The sequence below is a fragment of the Pleurodeles waltl genome, chromosome 3_1, assembly GCF_031143425.1.
Source record: "Pleurodeles waltl isolate 20211129_DDA chromosome 3_1, aPleWal1.hap1.20221129, whole genome shotgun sequence".
In the NCBI taxonomy this organism is placed as follows: Eukaryota; Metazoa; Chordata; class Amphibia; order Caudata; family Salamandridae; genus Pleurodeles; species Pleurodeles waltl.
Genome location: NC_090440.1, coordinates 368,310,414 through 368,330,783, shown reverse-complemented (window position 1 = coordinate 368,330,783; position 20,370 = coordinate 368,310,414). Strand labels below are relative to the sequence as shown.

Below are 20,370 nucleotides of genomic sequence, written 5' to 3'. Positions count from 1 at the left end.
TATACTGATCACATCTGGAAGATCCAATGGTTGCCTAGACGCTTCAGCTTGTGGGGCCGCTACTCTTCCCGTTACATGTGCTACATTAATCTCATTGAACATGGTCATGATTTGTGAAGGGCTCTCTACTTATCCATTCCCTCTTATGCCTACTCTAGAGAACCCAGACTTCAGCCCAGGCATGGATCAAAGTCAGTTCTGGAGTGGCAACCAGACAATTTTATCCAGGTAGTTGATTTGATACCAAAGCCATTAAGTAAGCTAAACAGGTCAGAAAGGATTATAGCCAACCTAAAACTGAGAGACTGCTATTTTCAAGTTCAAGACTGGGTGACCACAAGAACGTGAAACCATGACTTCTTCTTGAAGATGGATTTCTTTTAAAGCTGAAGATAGATGACTCATGCCCAAACTCTATAAAGCTCATGAATCCAAAACCACTCCGTAGAGTGACAGTTACGGTGGGAGGCGTAACTTGAGAGGACAAACAGAATGGGCAGAAATACTTGCAAGACCCTAGTTAAGGACCTCTAGTGCACCAATGAGAGAGACACATACATTGAGACCAATTGGTCATTTACCCCAAATACGGTACGTAGCTGGGACACCAACAAAAAATACCTCTATTGGAGGAACAATAGTAACCCTAGGTCACTTCTTCATTTGCTCTGCAACTGCCCCAAACTCCAGAGGTACTGGAAGGATTTCATCAATAATATCAATCGAATTTATGGGCTTAACTGATAAGGCCCCCAGCAATATTGTAGGACAGGCAGACAGTCTTTTCTACTTTTTAAAATAGCAGAGGTAGACACATCTTCCTCCTGCTAGGTCAAGCCAAAGCAAGCAAATCTGAGCCTCTGGGGGGGGGCACAGAAGATACATCCACCAATAAAACCTTACTGCATGGTGTTCGTATTATGCTTGGAAAAGATTTTACTGGGGCTGCCTAGCAAATGTAATAGCTTTGGGTCACTATGGAATCATACCTGCATACACTATCAACAAAATTAATGGAGATAATGGGCCCAAGATACTATGGGTCACAAATATCACTCCCACGCCTGCACAGGTAGCCTAATAACGGGCAGATGGACTGGTGTTCATATCTAGCTAACAATGTGACCTTGCTGTTTCACACTGTACTACTGAACTCGGGAAGGGGGCATTCTCCAGGGTCAAAGGGAGGGAGAGTCAGGGTCGGGGGGTTAATTTTCGGTTACTTCAACCAATGTATCTATGCATAAGTGAAGCAAAAAGAGACACATTTCATGTCTGTAACTGTTATCAGTATCATTCTTCCTTACTCAATAGGACCAGTTGATCTTGTGCTGTAGGCAGTTGTAAAATCAGTTAAAAAAACTAAGTTAATTCTAAAAGTGAATTTTATTATTGTTGTGCATACAAGCAAATGCGAGGTCAAAATAATAAAACCAAAAGCTAATATTTAATAAGAATAAAAAGGTAGGTAACCGTGTTGGCCACTCACACTAAAGTCTGTTGAAACAGTGTTAATTTGACTTCCAAAGAGGCTATCACCTTATAGGTAAGAATGCAGTCTATAACATGTTTTAATTTTTATATCTGTGGCATACTATGTTTAGTGTTTCCTCTGATCTGCAGCCACAGTGTAAACTGCACATGTGCCATTTGCACTCTTAGGGTATGCCAACTTTCAAAGCCTACCTACCTTGTGATTATAGCTCAGACTGCAAAGCACTGCAGCATGGGTTATACCTTCCTTCTCGTGGCAAATGAGTGGTTGAACTATCTTTAGCCCATATATCTGGGGGGGGGGGGGGGGGGGGGGGGGGGGGGTGTGTGTGTGTGTGTGTGTGTGTGTGTGTGTGTGTGTGTGTGTGTGTGTGTGTGTGTGTGTGTGTGTGTGTGTGTGTGTGTGTGTGTGTGTGTGTGTGTGTGTGTGTGTGTGTGTGTGTGTGTGTGTGTGTGTGTGTGTGTGTGTCTCCCATGCTGTGGCTGTGTGTTTCTCTGCAGACGAATGTCTGTGTAACAGTGCATGCCTCTCTCTCCAGTCTCTACTAATTAATGCCTTACAATGTATAACTCTCTGCCGAGCTGCTGTGTTTACATATTTGTACGCCAATGTACTTTTGTGTGTACATTTCGGGGGATGGGGGATGTGTGTATGTGTGTGTTCGTTCCCTAGGCATGCTTGTATAGGTATGTACTGTATTAACCTAGCAAGAGAATTAAAGAACACTGAACAACAGAGGATAGATACAAAAAGGTAAGCAGATTTTCATGGTAAACAACCCAGAGTACAGGGCAGGTGGTAACGTGGGGATGGTGGGGTTCAACATTCATGATAAGGGATAAAGGTGCACGAGCAAACTGGGGACAAATGCTGTACCTAGCAGCTTTGTAATAATCTGCCATTAAGGTGTTTAAAGGGAGAGGTCTTGAGTTTATGTCTGATGCGGAGGAGGGAAAGCTAATGTTGAAATTCAATTGGAATGGAGTTTCATACCTTTGCCACGTAGCAGGAAAAAGCCTGGCATCTTTCATGATATTTCACTTGTGCAAAATTTCACATGTTCTTAAGCTCCTTTCAGCGTGGGAGAAATGCGGGAGACCGATTTGAGCAGAAAACGTCACATGGACACAGTAAACTCACAGTAGGGACCTAGTTTCTCCTCAAACGAGTTTCCTACTGTTAACTCATCAGCCTTTTGAATGCAAGGTATGCCTTCACATGATATTCCAGCAGGTATATTTTCATGAATTTTCAATGTTTCCCACCGCTCTAGTCAAGCAATGCTACTTGTGTACCTTGCTTATCGTTCAGCATGTGTTGATCTTGAATATCAGGCACTAGGGCATACACTAAAGATTTATAAGCATTTGAATCATTAAATGAAATTTTACAATCTATTTAATGTACTGAGTCTCTGAATGGTGAATGCTTTTCAGAGGCGTCAGATGGGTGCCAGGGAGTTAAATTTCATTGAGGTGAGACAGTAACAGGCCCTGTCAGACTATTTGGAAGACGCCGTCTGGGAGGAAAGGCATTTTTTTGCAGAGCAAGGTAAGTTGACACCAGTTCTTACATGCACAGTGTGAGTCTTGGAGATAAGAATTGAGTCAACGGGAAAATATCGGGGATTTAACATTTTTTGGTGTGAACCCATATATATTACATTTATAAAGCCGTTCCTGACGATGGTACTTTTAGATGGCATTTGTAGTGAGGACAAAGTGTCTTTTGGCTAAGTTTACATTGAGAGGGACTAACTATGCAAGCTTAATTGGGAGTAAGGAATACTTACAGTAGGGCAATAGCAAAACCTTCAGTTTGACTTGGTATAATTTGTGGTACTGGTGGATACCCATTTCTTAGTCAATAAAAAGGACTTCAAAAGGTTTCAAAATGTTTTAATGACATGCTGAAGATCCATGCTGACAGAAGGGAGCCCTGTACAGGAGTTTACAGAGATGTGGTCAAACTGGGAGAAGCTTATTTCGACAAACTGGGGTCTGTTCTTCAAATATGCTTCCAACAGTGATGAACAGCTCAATCAGAGTTCATTCTGTCAGCCAAGGTATAAGTAACAATATGGTGATCAACAGTGTTGAAGGCTGCAGAGAAGTTACATATCTGAAGGGCGTCGTGGACCACTTATATGGTAGCTGTCTCAGAGTTGGGGGGTGGGAGGCAGAGAAGATTGTGTGTTGCATATGCGAAGCGTTGTACGAAAAGTGACGCAATCATGAAATAGTAAAATACAAAGGATCGGGATGGAGCAGGGGGTTGTAAGGGAATTAAAGTGATGTATCAACCAGAGTGTCATAAATCCACGCTAAGCTCCGACTTGGTAGCAGGTAATGGATGCACCCAACTGCTCAACTGCCACGTGAGATTTCAACTAGAGAAGCGCTCTAATTCTGTCTTGTGCTGCAAAGTCATCTCAAGCATCCTGTAGCGGGGGTAAAGAGATGCTGGTCTAAAATGCTACAACAGCAAGTTTAACAAAAATAATCGGTCAAAAATACTTTACAATGCTGCAGAAGCGGTCACATAAAGGGGGAATACATTCTATTGCTACTTAACACTCGATTTCTCAATTCCTTTTTTTCAAAGCCAAAACACAAAAATATACAGGGTGACAAATTGCAAAAGTTGTCAAACACTTTAGCTAATGATGGATAATGCAACATATGATAAAACAGACAATGTAGTACAGCCATAAATAGAATAATTATATATAAACATTTGAATATATAACGATCTACATGAAGTACGTTTTCACAAAGTTAATAATGCTTCAGTTTTAACTAACCTTGCTGTCCATCTGGCATTGTTACAATAATTGGCTGCCCAATGCCACTATTTTGGATTCCAGATTGTAGATTGCTGAGATGAATGCCATCTGTGACAATTGTAATAACTTGCTGGCCTCCGGAACTTACAACCTGTTGTATCGCCCCATCTACAGATTCTGCAGTCACCACTTCTTCAGAAGCCACCACTGAAAGAGGGTTCATAAGTTTACCTTTTGATCTCTAAAGTAACGAAATTATTGAAATTCAAAAATGTATAACACGGAATGGTGCTTTTGAAAGCTAGAATACATAGTACAAATTAATCATCAGTGATGTATTTAAAAAAAAAACTTCTGCACAGCCTTATTTTTTTCAATTTATTTTTCATACATGAAAAGCTGCTGTAAGGGAAAAGAACCATGACTAGACTCTACATTCCGTATAGATAGATATAACTTTATTTCGGAAGAGACAGCCATAAAAATAATTCACACATAATATTACAATGAACAAAAGTTTAAATATATTAAAATCACGAAAATTAATTACAGAGTGAGATAATCACTCATCATTCTTATAAAAGGAAACCATCAACAAATTAATCACTAGCATAAAAGTCTAAAAACAAAACAACATCGAAAGACACTTCCCTGAATGTACCAATTAATGTAGTTAGTTTTTTACTGTCCCTATACATGTAGGCCATCCCTTCACTTAAACAAAAAAAGTTTTCAAACTCGCAAAGGGAGTAGCGCTGATCTTCAGAGCCCATTGCAAAAATTTGGACAGCTAATACAACACACTTCCTCGTATCTGATTTCAAAATTCTCATCGCTTCCCAATGATGCTTCATTTCCCATATCCTGCACAGTGCTATAATCCACTTTTTTTCTGGGATGCACATACAGCTGACAGAAGAACAAGAAATGTTCTTCCGTTTCTTTAAACACTAAGCAGTGGGGGCAGTGAACGGGGACATTACCTGTTTTATCCAATTTCGCAGTTATGGACCTTAACAAAAGTGTACTATAGCGAAATTGCACATAAATACTCTTACCTTGAAACGGAAAAATCCTGTCAATAAAGGATTCAAACCACGGGCTGGGTTTATGGGACCTAAACTGCTTTGTCTATCTCCCCAATGATCGTTGCACCCAAATAGAATCAAATATATTCTCCCAATATAGTAGTTTCGATTTGGGAATATCAGCCTTGGTTATATCACCGGGTGAGCCCCACAGGTTGCCCTTTCTAAAGACGTTACAGGTGTTCTTAATCTTAATTAGTCCTGGGGTGACAAGTTGTTTGTCACAGGAAATAAGATCTAATAAAGATTCCCTGTAGATTGTTAGATGTGGGATTATCCAAAGCCGCACCCAATAAATAAGTGGTTTAAGAGGGACCACCTGATGGATGCTATTTAACCCAAGATCAAATCTCAAAAGTAGGAGTGGGGGACTAGTTGGTAAATAGAAAACAATTTCCTAAGGATCCTTTTCAATTGGTGTGTGTGCCTAGACACCTCATTGTTACCCCAAATCTCTGTGCCACAAATAGCTGCCAAAGAAGCCCTGGGCCTACAGATTTCCAGCACAGGTGACAGTGCACCCACCTTTGTGAAGTTAAACTTTCTCCCTATACGTTCCGTATACATCCTCAAGATAGCATTCTGACAATACCCAAAGCAGCTCTAAGACTTTATGAGCCATTGTATTAGACACACTGCTCTTTCAATGCGCACAAGGATGCGTCGTTTGGTAGCCTCAGGGAGGAATGTGAATGATACTACAAAAGGTAAACTAAATCATGCACTGTTTTCTGTGTATCTAATTGGCCTGCCTACGTGTTATATTGCTGGAGCACATGGGTGTCTGTTGACCAAAGCGATGATGTAGCAGTACTGAGATCATATACCCTTTGAACCCAAATAACACAACACTTACAGCTTGAGAAGTCTTCTAATTGCTTCTGAGGGAGACAAGATGGAGGAAAGAGTAGAACATTATGTAAAATAAACTGGTTATCTGAGCCCAGTTTACTTTGTCCTTTTGTTGCTGGCTTCAGGGCCCAAGAGACCAGGAGAAGCAAGGGTAGTACCAAAGGTACCTAAGAAATGTAATCAGAGTAGGAACTGCTACTGCTTACTTACTTCTATGCTGGAAATTCTTTTAGTAGGCATCAACATTAACTTAAGAAATAAAGTAATGGAAGTCTTGCTAAATGCAAGAAGTAATTTCATTTTTTTGTAGCCATGTTTATTAAGAGAGTTGAGTCCTTGGTAAAACAATCTGGCGAAAAGTAATGATAGGCCTCTAAAAAGGTGAAAAACTTACAAAACTTATTAAAAATAAATAAATTTGCTGTGCAGTTTGTACAAATCACAAATTTACTGTTAATAAAATATACCTAGGTATAAGGTACCGTTCATGTGAGCTCTCCCATTAAACAGAGTTCATTAAGGAAAATGTTACGTATCCTCTAAGCATCAGCTCGTGGCATGCAGTACTGTAGATGTACATGCTGTGCATATTCCTGCATTCTAGTTCTGGGCCCGGATATGTGCAAGTTGTTCTTCTTCAAAGAAGTCTTTCGAGTCACAAGGTATTGTGACTCCTCCTCTTGTTGGTAATGCGCATGGGCATTGACACCATTGTTAAATTGTTTTCCCGAACGGCAGGTGAAGGTGAAGGTGGAGCGAAGCAATGTACAGAAAGAGATGTCCCCACTAAGGAGAGTATTAGGAAAATAGTTTTTACTGCAACACCCACAGGCATCTGAGGAGAAGGGTGGGCACATGTAAATCTACAGCATTACGTGCCACAAACAGATGCTTACAGGGTAAGTAACATTTCAGTTTGAGGGATGTGTGGCTGTAGATACACATGCTGTGCATAAACTGAACAGTAGTTCTCCCCACAAAAGCAGTGGCCAGCCTGATGTCGTTGCAGAGAATTGAACATGAGTATAGAGTACTGTTTGGACAGCGCTGGCTTGTTGGTGGACCAACACATCCACACAGTAGTGTTTTGTGAAGGTGTGTGGTGTGACCATTTACTTGCCTCACAGATGTCAGCTATGGGAATGTTTCCCAGGAAGGCCATAGAGGTCCCCTTGTTTCGTATAGAATGTGCTCTCAGAGGAGTCAGCAAGGCTCTTTTGGCTTTTGCATAGTATAATTTGTGGTACTGGTGGATACCCATTTCTTAGTCAATAAAAAGGACTTCAAAAGGTTTCAAAATGTTTCAATGACATGCTGAAGATCCCTGCTGATAGAAGGGAGCCCTGTACAGGAGTTTACAGAGATGTGGTCAAACCGGGAGAAGCTTATTTCGGCTATGGCTAGGCCTGATTTAGATAAATCCCTCCCTTTGTGGGGTGTAGAAAAATCATTGCTGCATCTTTCTGAAATGTTTTGTCTTGTCTGTGTAGTACGTGAGAGCTCACTTTGCATCTAAGGTATGGAAAGCCAGTTCCGCAGCAGAGCCAAGTTGTGGAAAGAAAATGGGAAGATGAATGAACTGGTGGTTCAGGTGGAACAAAGAGACCACCTTTAAAAGCAAATTGGGGATGGTGAGGAGGACAACCATATCACTGTGTATTTGAAAAGAAAGGTTCACATCTGAGTGAAGTGATGGCAACAAGAAAAGCTACCTTCCAGGAGAGAAATTGGAAGGGGGGAGTGGAGGGCCTCAAAAGGTGGGCCCACAAGTCTTGTGAAAACAGAATTAAGATTTCACTTTTGGGCCGGCTGGACCAGAGGTGAGCTGTCTCTATTGAGGCCTTCCATCATGGCCTTAATGACTGGTATTCTGAAAAGGGATATGTGTAGCCTGTTTTGAAGATATGCAGCCACTGTTGCCAGGTGAAGGCAAACAGAAGTGAAGGGCAGACTACACGTTTGCAGATGGAGGAGGTAACAGACTATGGTGGTCATTACAACCTCTGTGGTCTTTTTACAAGACCGCCGTGCGGAAGACCGCCAGTAGTGGCGGTTTGCCGCTCGGCATATTATGAATGTTGGCTGCTCCCCGTCCTTTTTCGGACGGAGAGCCGCCAGCAGTCATACTGGCGGGCAGCGGGGAAGTGGATGTTGCTCCACCTTCGCCGCCATGCCAACAGAACACCACCCACAGAATCAAGTCCTGTGATTCGGCGTGGGGGTGTTCTGTTGGCGGTGTGGTGTCGGCGGAGCAGCCCCCATGGCTCCCGTCCCCTCCCAGAGGATCAACGGAACAGGTAAGTTGATGGTCCGTTCGGGGGGGGGGGGTTGTGTGTGTGTGCATGGGGGTGTGCATCTATGTATGTAAAGGGGGTGTGTGAGTGCATGTATGCTTGCGGGGGTGTTGCATGTTTTGGGAATGAGTGCATGTGTGTCTGTGGGTATGTCTGTATGGATGTGTGCGTGTATGTTTGTATGTGGGTGTGCGTGTCTGACTGTGTGTGTGGATGTAGGCATGTATGTCAGTGTGTGTTTGTTGGTGGGGCCTGCGTGCGTGTCGTGTGTGTGTGTGTGGGGGTCGTGGTGGGGAAGGGGGCCCTGCCACCTTTGGGGGGTGGTAGGGGGTGTAGGGGAGGGAGTCGGGGTGGGAGTGGGGGAGACCCCTATCAGTGCCAGGGAAGGAATTCCCTGGCACTGATAGTGCTTACCGCCATGGATTTCATGGCGGTTCCAACCGCAGGAAATCCACGGCGGTGAGCCGTGTCAATCTACTGCCTGGCGGGCGGAACGGAGAATTGGTGGATGACCATGGTGGTAACCGCCATGGTCATAATACAAAAAAAAAGACCGCCAACCTGTTGGCGGTCTTACCGCCGCTTCTCCGCCTTCCGCCAGGGTCATAATGACCCCCTATATCCTGGACCTGGGGTATCAAAGGGTCAATTTGTTTGGAATTACAATAATGGACAAAAAGTTTCCATTTGGTATCATAACAAGCTTGTGTGGCAGGTCTGCGTGCTTTCAGGATGCTCATGCATTCGGGTGGTAGACTGAGGTATCTAAATTCTAGGACCTTAGGGGCCACATCTCAAGGTTGAGCAATCTGGGTGCCTGATTTCTCCATGGTTCCGCATGAAAAGGTTCAGCCTGTTGAGAAGCCTCTCGTGCGGAACCACCAAGAGTTCCAGCAGAGTCATGAACCAGGGATGGAGGGCCCAACTCATCTATAGCGCACTACCCGTGGACTGTGGGTGTCTGAACCTGGAGGCAAAGCTTCAGACAATTTCTGTTGTGGGGAAGGGGTCTATCTGTGGGAACCCCTACCGTTAGAAGTAGGGAGGATGTCTTGCGGGTGGAGTTCACATCTTGTGAACTTGTTGCCGCAGTCTGCTGAGCAGGTCAGCAAAGTCGTTGCCCACTGCCGGAAAATACTCTCCCAACAGGTGGATCTTGTGGCAGAGGGACCACCGTCAAATGCTCATGGCTAGATGTGACAGCTGTGGAGATTGAGTACTCCCGTGCTCACTGTGCCACTGGATTCAAGCTAGCCTGGCTGATGAAGGGTGATACCCTGAAACCAGGATGCTTGTTTCTGGTTCAGGGAGGACCTGGCTTGGCAGTTCGGGCTGGACTGTTCCCATGAGGAACAGTGTCAAGACTGATTTGCATATGGCTGGGTCCAAACTGGGGTGGCATGGTGAGTAAAAGAACGATGGATTAAACCCAGATCTGTGACTGGGGGTGAGTGTTTTCATTGTTCAGCACTCTGTCCGCCATCCTTGTATGTTGCTAAAGTTGCCCTAAGTGGGAAGGGTATGCCCAGACGTGGGTCGCATGCTCACTGTGCCACTGGATTCAAGCTAGCCAGGCTGATGAAGGGTGATACCCTGAAACCGGTACCAGGATGCTTGTTTCTGGTTCAGGGAGGACCTGGCTTGGCAGTACAGGCTGGACTGTTCCCATGAGGAACAGGGTCAAGACTGATTTGCATATGGCTGGGTCCAAACTGGGGTGGCATGGTGAGCAAAAGAACGATGGATTAAACCCAGATCTGTGACTGTGGGTGAGTGTTTGCATTGTTCAGCACTCCGTCCATCATCCTTTTGTGTTTCTAGAGATTGAGTACTGCCCTGTTTCTGAAGCTAGTACATGGTTGTCATGTTGTCCATCTAGTTGAGGACAACCTTGCTGGTCACTTGAGGCAGAAGAGCCTTTAGTACTAGAGGAATGGCTAACAGCTCCATGTAGTTCATGTGGAGACACTGATGTCTGGGTTCCCATTGGTCTTAGAAAGTCAGTTCCTGTAAGTGTACCCCTCACTTCATGAGGATTGCCATCCATTGTGATGGTTATTTGCAGAACTGGGTCAAGAAAAGTCCACCCCTGCAACAGGTTTTTGGTGTTCCACCACTGTAGGGAACAATGAGCGTGTTGGCTGATCAACACTAGATCGCCCCAACGACCCTCTGCTTGAGATCACTGGCGTGCTAAGCACTCTTGCAACAGACACCTGTGTAACCTGGCATGGGGGACTATATCAATGTAGGAGGCCATCAAGCTGAGGAGTCACATGACTGTCCTGACCACGACCTGTCAAATAGGTTGGACGAGAGTAAGTAGTGCCTGGAAGGACTATATCCTGGTAGGGTTTGGGTAGGCCTTGCCGATTTCATAGTTTAAGACTGCCCCAAGGTATAGTGAATCTGGATGGGTTAGAGGTGCGATTTGGTCATGTTGATCCTAAACCCTAGCTTATGCAGAAGTTTTATTGTGATCTGCGTGTGTTTGCAACAGTGCTGTGGAGTGGTGCGCTTGATCAGCCTGTTGTCCAGGTAGGCTGAAGACGTGGACGCTCTGTCTGCACAGATGAGGGTCCACCACTGCGAGGCACTTGGTGAATCTTCAAGGTGCAGTGGTAACCCCTAAGGAATGCACTTTGAACTGGTAATGTTTTCTGGTGACCACTAACCATAGAAAGCAGCGATGAGCCGACTGGATGAGTAGCCGCCGTTCAGGTTGAGAGCGGTTATGAAGTCTCCTTGTTGCAGCATAATAACATCTTGAAGACTGCCCATGTGAAAATGCTCTGATAAGCTGTATTTGTTGAAAGGTCTAAGGTCTAGAACAAGGCAGAGGGAAACATACTTTTTGGGAATGAGGAAGTTGAAGCGAGTAGGCTCTTGTGCCCTCCAGATGGTAAGGGACAAGCTCTATAGCCCGTTAGGAAGCAATGCTGAGACGTCATCTTTGAGCGGACAATGGAGTTCTGGGGAGAGCCTGTGTTTGAAGGATGGTATGTCGGGGTGTGTGAAAGTTAGTGCCAGACGATAACCATGTTAGATAATATCTAACACCCACTAGTAAGAAGTGACATTACCCCATGTGGGGAAGAGCCTCTGTGGACACCCCCAACAGATCTTGTGTGATTAGTGGGATTGGGGTGGGGGGGTGGGAGGGGGGGGGCGGGAGGTTAAGGTCAGTTATGGCTTAGTAGTAGTATTGGCACCCTTACAGGAGCCACTTTTAGCATTATTGCTCCACTATGACACTCTAAATTAGCCTCTGGGTGAGGAATGTTGTGCCGGTGAGTCCTGGAAAGGCATGCAAGCTTTGGGAAAGGTGTTCTTCAAGCATCCCCAGCAGGCTTGCTGCAAAAGGACCCACAAGAAGCGGGCGTCTACAGGGAGCCCGTAGCCTTCACTGTCTCCGTATCTTTCTTTCTTTTTTCCAACATTTGCTGAACCTGCAGCTCGAATAGGTGTTGTCCATCAAATAGCATGTTGAGCATGTGCTGCTGGGCATCCGGCTTAAAGACATAGATATGGAGCCATGCATGCCTACAGAGGAGCACACTTGCATTTACACCTCTGGTGGCAGTGTCAGAAGCAAGAAAGTCACACCAAATGGTTGTGTTAGAAATAAGGTTGCCCTCGGATACTATTTCATGCCCTCTTTTTTTGTGGTCATCTGGGAAATAGATGAGCTCCTTCATTTTTTCTCAGTGGACACAGTACTAGCACAGTAATAGCGGAAGAGCAAATCAATGGAATTGCCGATGCACCATATATTAGCTGACTGCACCTCATCTTTTTTGCCCAAGGCATCAAAGCGTTTACGCTCCTTTTACGGTGGAGGGGCGTCACCGGTGTCCTGAGAGCTTGCCCGCTTACGAGCGGTGTGTACCATCAGGGAGTCAGTGAGTATTGGCCCCAAATTAGATCGGGCTGTAGAGGACATCCTGTACTTTTTATCCACTCAAGGAGTGACAACCCTAGCTTTGACTGGATTCTGGAAGTTGTCAGGGGCTAGGCGTAGCATGACCTTAAACTATAGGCAGGTAGTGGGTGGTGGTGAAGATCTCAAACAGAAAATTCTTTCTATGGGGTTCGCACGCATATCAACCGTGTGGCATGAGGCTGCCCTAGCTACCAGCTCATGGTAAGATGTGGAATCATCAAGAGGGGATGGGCGAGCTGGATACAAGTCAGGATCCATATCATATGAATCCAAGGCATAATCTTGTGGGGGATGTATCTTGAGTATCCTCCCTCCCTTCATATTCCATGGTATTTAAATATGTTGACCCCCTGAGGTGTAAATGAGAAGGGGTCAAGCTGGACAGAGAAAACCGTGGTCTAGTTGGGGAAGGAGGGCGTGGTGGTGGCTGAATGTCTGGCATATGGCTGGTGGCCTTGTCGAACTTCTTTCTGAGTTTTGCTGGAATAGGGACATCAAGGGGTTCCTTGAAGCTCAGCTGGTGTTTGGAGGCTTTTGGAGCAGTCACCAGTGAGCTGCGTGGGGATGTATCACAAGATGTTGATGCAGAGTGTTGATCCTGTTGTGGAGCTTCTGTAAGACCAGCGTGACTCTTGTCAGCACCAAGGGTTTCAGATCCGATGCTGGACTCTTCTGGCTGGCACAGATTTCGATTCAGAAGCCAAGGGTTTCGGCTCCAACAGCTGCGTCGGTGCCGAGGCTGGAGAAGGCTGCACTGACTTTGGTGGTTTCTTACATTGCCAAGCCAAGTTCATCCATTGTGTCCAACAAGGAAGTTCGCTGCTGACCATGGCACGAAGACAGTGGTGGCCCAAAAGCCAACTCTGTGGATCCAGAACAGCTAGACGTCCCTTTGTGAGGACTACTCGACATGAGAGCAATGTCGAGAAAGATGGGGAGCTGTACTCACAGTCACTTGTGCTGGCAGAATGTTCTCAATCTCCAGGTCAGAGCTAGCGTTGGAGTCGGGCGAGAAAACCTCGTCATCAGTGGCCAACGGCTGCGCATGTTGCTTTCTCAGAGATCCTCGGTTCCAAAGAGGTTTGAGGTGTCATCACCACTCCTATTCGACATCTTGGGCCATGTGCTCTACAGTCGAAGGATTCTCTTTGAGCAGAAGGAGTGGCAGGCGTCGCAGGCAGTCGTGTCATACTTAGCAAGAGCAGAGGTTACAGACCGGATGTGGATCGGTCCAGGGGTACTTAAGGTGTTAGCACGTACAGCATCTGAAGGACATCCATTCCATCACATTCAAAGCATTCTTGGGAAGTTGGAGAAGGTGTGACAGGAAGGCCTGGAGGGCAAGGCCCCTTGAGGGGCAGAGGACACCAAGCAGATGCTGGGAACGAGAGATGCATAAGTTGACCAGAAGCGGCAGTAGTAGGAAGTCGAACAGAAACAATACTGACGGAGGGAGAGGAACTTATGAAGACCAAGAAGAGCACCGCAATGGTGGTGTTCCGGAGCACAGATGTACATGTCTGAACCTGACGGCAGAAAGAAAACAATCTGGAGGAAAGTGCCAGTGTTCGCATAGTTACCCCCACTTTTTGCCTGATGTTGATGCCAACTTTGATTGAAAGTGTGCTGGGATCCTACTAACCTGGCCCCAGCACCAGTGTTCTTTCCCAAAATCTGTAGCTTTGTTTCTGCAATTGGCACACCCAAGGCACACAGTTGTAAAAGGTGCTCATGGTACCAAGGGCACTGTGGCCAGGGAAGGTCCCCAAGGGCTGCAGCATGTATTATGCCACCCTGGGGGACCCCTCACCAAGCACACGTACAATGCCTTTGCAGCTTGTGTGTGCTGGTGAGGAGAAAAAGGCGAAGTCGACATGACACCGCTCTTAAGGTGCCATACCCATAAACCACTGCCTGTGGCATAGATAAGTCACCCCTCTATCAGGCCTCACAGCCCTAAGGCAGGGTGCACTATACCACAGGTGAGGGCATAGCTGCATGAGCAATATGCCCCTACAATGTCTAAGTCCATTCTTAGACATTGTAAGTGCAGTGTAGTCATATTTAGAATATGGTCTGTGAGTTTGTCATTACAAATTCCACAGGTCCGTAATGGCTTCACTGAATACTGGGAGGTTTGGTATCAAACTTCTCAGCACAACAAACCCACACTGATTCCAGAGTGGGATTTATTGAAAAATGCACCCACATGGCATCTTAGAGATGCCCCCTGTATGTTAGCCAAACTAATAGTGAAGAACTGACCAGTCTGTGCCAGCCTGCCACTTTCAGACAAGTTTCTGACCACATGGGATGACAGCGTTTGTGCTCTCCGTGGTCAGAAACAAAGCGTGTCTTGGGTGGAGGTGCTTCACACCTCCCCTGCAGGAACTGTAACACCTGGTGGTGAGCCTCAAAGGCTCACGCCTCAGGTCACAGTGCCCCACAGCACTCCAGCTAGTGGAGTTACTCGCCCTCTGGACAAAGCCCCACTTTTGCCAGCAAGTCCGGCAGGAAAATTAGGGAAAACAGGAAGGAGTGACCAAACCAGCCAGGACCACCCCTAAGGTGTCCAGAGCTGAGGTGACTCCCTCTCTGCAGAATCCTCCATCTTGGTTTGGAGGACAGGGACCAACAGGGTTAGGTTTATGCCCCCCACCCCCAAAGACAGTGGGCACAAAAAGGGTGTAGCCAACCTCAGGGACAGTAGCCATTAGCTACTGCCCTCTGATCCCTGAAACACCCCTAAATCTAGGATTTAAGGGCCTCCCTGAACCCAGCTCACCAGATTCTTGGCGACCTGACAAGAAAGAAGGACTTCTTAGCTGAACCCCCCACAGAGAAGAAGGAAGACGACAACTGATTTGGCCCCAGCCCTACTGGCCTGTCTCCTGGTTCAAAGAACTTGCAAAAGAACAGCAACGCATTGAGCGGGACCAGCGATCTCTGCCATGTTTCAGAGGACTGCCCTGCACCCAAAAGGACCAAGAACTTCTATGGACAGCGGCGATGTCCTAGAAGAAACAACACCCAAGGACTCCAGCACCAATCCGAATGCATGAGCCCTTACCACTCTGCACCGACACCCACAGCCCGTGTACAGGTGGCTCAACCAACTATAGGGGATCCCTAGGCGATTGCGAGCAAGTGCCCACCCTGGGTTGACCTCTCCACAACAATGTCTGCAGAGGGAATCCAGAGGACTCCCCTGACTGCGAAAGTTCTGGATGAAGATATCTGACGCCTAGACCTTGGAGAAATCAACCTCCAGTGCAGCTACGTTCAGCAGGCAGCCCTCCTCCCTGTCCAGCCTGTGGTTTGTTCCTAGTCGACCCCCTGGACCTCACCTGCAGCATCTGAGTGATCCCCGGGGTCCCCTCATAGAGAATCATTGGTGACCCGACGTCTTCTTTGCACCCTGCACCTGGCCGCCCAAGTTCCTCTGAAGGTGTATGTTTGCTGGCTACGTGTACCCCCCCCCCCCCCCCAGTGCTCCTCTAAACCCCCATGTCTGCCCATGGAGTCACAGGAACTTACCTGCAGGAAGGCCTGATTCCAAGTGACCCCTGGCTCCATAGGAGCCCATGTTAATTTTGCCTCAACTTTGATCTCTGCACCTGGCCGGCCCTGTGTTGCTGGTGGTGGGTGTTTGGGGTTAACTTGACCCACCCACCTGTGGACTTCTTAACCCCCGAAGACTGGAAATATAAGTCAAGTACTTACCTGTAAATCGTACTAACTTTTCTTCCCCCAGGACATGTTACTGAAAATTGCACAGATAATTGACAATATTTCAGAAACCATATAACTTATCAATTTCAAACAAAGTACTATTGACATATATGAGTGGAATACGAATGTATGGAAGTACTAACCTGCAACTTGAATCTTGTGGTTCTAGAAATACATTAAGAAAATATATTTTTGCTATATAAAAACCATTGGTCTGGAGTTGCGTCATTGAGTGTGAGCTTCTACTATTGTCTGTGTGTGTACAACAAATGCATTGCACTACCCTCTGATAAGCCTAATTGCTCGACCACACTACCACAAAAGAGAGCATTACCATTATCTACTTTAGCCTCTGTTAAGCCTCTGGGAAACCTCTGGACTCTGTGCACACTATGGCCCTCATTACGAACATGGCGGCATTGGTGGCTGAAGCCGCCAGCCGGCATGGCAGGCCAAACCACCATATTCTGAACATGGTGAGGGCCGCCATCGGCAGCTCTCACCCACCGCCAGGCTCCCGCTGTCAGGCAGCCTGACGGTGAGTTGAAACATTATCCGCCAGGGTAGCGGCACTACCCTGCGGATAAGGTTTCATTTCCCGCCACCCCTGGATGCCCCTGCACTGCCCATGCACTTTGCATGGGCAGTGCCCCGGCCTTTGCATGGGCAATGCAGGGGCCCCGGTGCAGAGCCCCGTCGCGCAGGTCACTGCCCGATTTTCGGGCATTGATCTGTGCGGCGGGTGCAACTGCACCTGCCGCACAGAGGCATTGACAGTCAATGTCCCGGCCAGGCCTTTTTGTGAGCTGGCAGGCGGAAACAATGATTCCGCCCGCCGGCCCACAGAAATGTTCATAATGTGGCCGGCAGTGTTCCAGGGTCACTGGCGGTCAGTGTTTTGACCGCCAGCATGAACACCTATATCTCATTTTGATATATAGTATATACAGAGCCAGCTTCCTACACAATCTAACAATAGAGTTGATGTTCATGTATGTTAGCAACAAGAGGAGGAATCACGATACCTTGTGACTTGAAAGACTTCTTCAAAGAAACACAACTTGCACACATCTGGGCCCAACACTAGGCAGGAGTATGGGCAGCATGTGTATCTACAGCCACACATGCCTCAAACAATATATAACAGTGATATTTTCATGGCAATTAACTAAAAATGGACCACAATTAATTGAATGTGGGTTCCAGACAAGAGTAAGATAATGATTTCCCTCGAAATAATCAAGTGATAATTTTATATCAAATTGGCAACAAATCGTGAACAAAGTGAATAATCAATGGCATATAAAGTGCTAAATATTTTAAACTATCTAGCACATATTATAACTACAGATTGTATCCTTCATTGGTAATCCTTTATGTTTTATACGTTTAATAAATAGGAAAGAAAATAGAGATACTATGTTACATTAAATCCCTAATCTGGATGGTTACAGCTGCCATTGTTTAGTAGCACAGTATCTTACACTTTCCCTCCCCGGCACAAAGAAATTCCAAGTTTGTATTATGAGATTCCATGGAATTTACTCAATTGTTCAATTTCTTACGAATCTGCAGGAACTTTTCTCTGCTCTTGTAGATCTCCTTCTAAGCCACCATGCACCAAGTTCATATTCTGGCACAATTCTCTGAAACTGGGTGCTTGTGTCCATCCCCATCCCTTAGCTATCTCTCTTCTGGCAACTGCTATACCAATTTTTCAGAAAATATTTAGGTGTGGCGTGTTCCCCTCTTATGCCAAGCAGCATTTTGTCCAGGTTTTGATCTAGTATGGGTTCTGTTACCCCTAACAAACAGCATCCCACCTTCTACAAGAACTCCTTAATCATCGAGTATTCCCAAAATCTGTGAATAACGGTACCTCCCTCTTACCACAGGCAGAGACTGGACTGGGTAAAGCTAAAAGCTTTGAGCTCTGTGTATGTATAGTACATAGATGCCAATGTCTGAGAAGAGGGAAGTGGGAGATTTAAGAATGGATTCCCCCCATTTATGCATATGGAGGAGGGGCAATTTCAGGTGGGATGCACAAAAAATAAAGCCATATTTGGTTTAAAAATCATGAGTCTCCCACCAGAATCAGGTCTATTGGCATGCATGATCGTATACCCAGAGTACTAATTTCAGCTCCACCTGTCTAAAGAGGGCTTTATTGGTAATTGGTCCGGCACCCAGGCCAGTTCTTCCTACTCAAGAGTCGCACAAATCTCACAGATAACAGACCCATCTGCTTCTCACTCTTCCAAGGCTTTTGGTTGTATGGATCAACAAGTTACTTTTAATAATGCTCATTTTTGGATACTCCCTCTAACCACAGATTCTGCACTATTCGAATATTCGCAGGACACTACATTGGATTCGCATGATTTCATTGTAGTGCAACTGCATGTTGCTTGGTGGCATTGTGTGGTTCTGCATTGACCTTGTCCTGCCCTGGAAGTGACGAACCTACATATCAGTGCCAACCCTACACACTGGAGTCAAGTTTCTTGCTTGACTCATTCCACTCACTCTCACAAAAGCATGCAGAGTAATTAGTATACAGACATCCAATTTCGACCTTAGCAGATGACAAAACGGGTGCTCTCTCCACTGAAGAAAGAGGTGGGAGAGCAGTGAGGAATATGTGGTTAGACAGAGTATCCACCAGATAGATTGTTACACAAAGTAGCATTATTTTTTCTCCTGATGGATACTTTTAACTGCAGATTCTGCACCTTTGAAACATAAGCTAAGGCAGTATCTTCCAAACATGGAGGATCTGTGGCATGGGCTCAGACTAAACAGTCCTACAGGGCAAAACAGGCAAAATGTCGACAGTGTCGAACCTAGTTGTTCAGGTGGTAGCGCTTCTGTGCACTTGTGCATGTCGCGGCCTGGTAGATGATAATAACATGCACTACACATGCCAGCACATTGGCAGCAGCCTTCTACTTGGAGGAAACAACCATCATCGCTTATGAAGGCTGCTTCTTAGCTAATGTAAAGCAGGTTTTAATGCAGAGGACTATTAACAGTGACAGAATTATTTTCCGCACCATCTTTCTTTGTTCTGGAGAATCCCACAAACGCGGATCATCTGCCCAATGGTCAATGGTGTGATCAATATAAAACCTCAGAACTCTATTTGGATCCAGTCAATTGAGTTTCACCGCCTGTCGGAGGTTGGCTCTGTATATACTATCTGAAAGTGAGAGATAGTGTACACAGAGTCCAAGGGTTCCCTTTAGAGGTTGATAGTGGCAATAATAGATAATACTAATACTCTATTTGTGGTAGTGTGGTCGAGCAGTAGGCTTATCAGAGGGTTGTGTCGAGCATTTGTTGTACATACACAGGCAATAAATGAGAACACACACTCAAAGACTTAACTCCAGGCCAATATGTTTTTATAAAGAAAAATATTATTTTCTTAATTTATTTTAGAACCACAAGATTCAGATATCAAGTAAGTACATAAATTGTAAGGTACTTGGCATAGGTAACTACAGAACTTTGAATAAAAACAGTAGTGTACACAGTGTAGCATAAAATGTCAATAAGCTATTTTAAAAGTGGACACTGCAAAATTCAACAGTTCCTGGGGGAGGTAAGTAAAAGGTTAGTTTGTCAGGTAAGTAAAGTACTTCCAAGTTCAGTCTCCGGGGCATAGGCAGCCCACCATTAGATGTTCAAGATAACCCCAAACAGCCAGCACCAGCATCACAGGGCTGGTCAGGGGCAGAGGTCAAAGAGGGGCCCAGATAACATGGGCGCCTATGGAGACTAGGGGTGCCCTGGTTCCAGTCTGCTACCTGCGTCCTCGGAGAGCAGACCAGGGGGGGTTTGTAAAGCACGGGGGTGTCTCCCAAACAGGGACACAAAATACACCCTCAGCAGCGCAGCGGGGGCCGGGTGCAGTGTGCAAAGAAGGTGTCGGGTTTTGTGTTGAAATCAATGGAGGGACTCTGGGGTCACTCTGGCGATGCAGGCAGGACACAGGGGGGCTTCTCGGGCCAGCCACCGACTGGGCAAAGATGAGGGCTGCCTGCTGGTCACTCCTGCACCGGTAGTTGGTTCCTCTCGGGCCTGGGGCCAGAGGTGCAGTGCTTCTTCCAGGCATCGGGTTCTTTGTTACCGGGCAGTCGCGGTCAGGGGGATCCTCTGGATTCTCTCTGCAGGTG

At 46.0% G+C, this 20,370-nt stretch overlaps 1 protein-coding gene across 4 annotated transcripts in view; it reads right to left on the bottom strand.

Annotated features, from left to right (window-relative positions):
* The window catches only part of GABPB1 (GA binding protein transcription factor subunit beta 1), a 368,057-nt gene that overhangs the window by 79,192 nt on the left and 268,495 nt on the right, over nucleotides 1–20,370 (bottom strand). For all 4 annotated transcript variants that reach the window (XM_069222548.1, XM_069222545.1, XM_069222547.1 and 1 more), the window contains exon 8: nucleotides 4,299–4,487. In XM_069222548.1, the coding sequence (XP_069078649.1) occupies nucleotides 4,299–4,487 (189 nt within the window). The remainder of the gene's footprint in view (nucleotides 1–4,298; nucleotides 4,488–20,370) is intronic.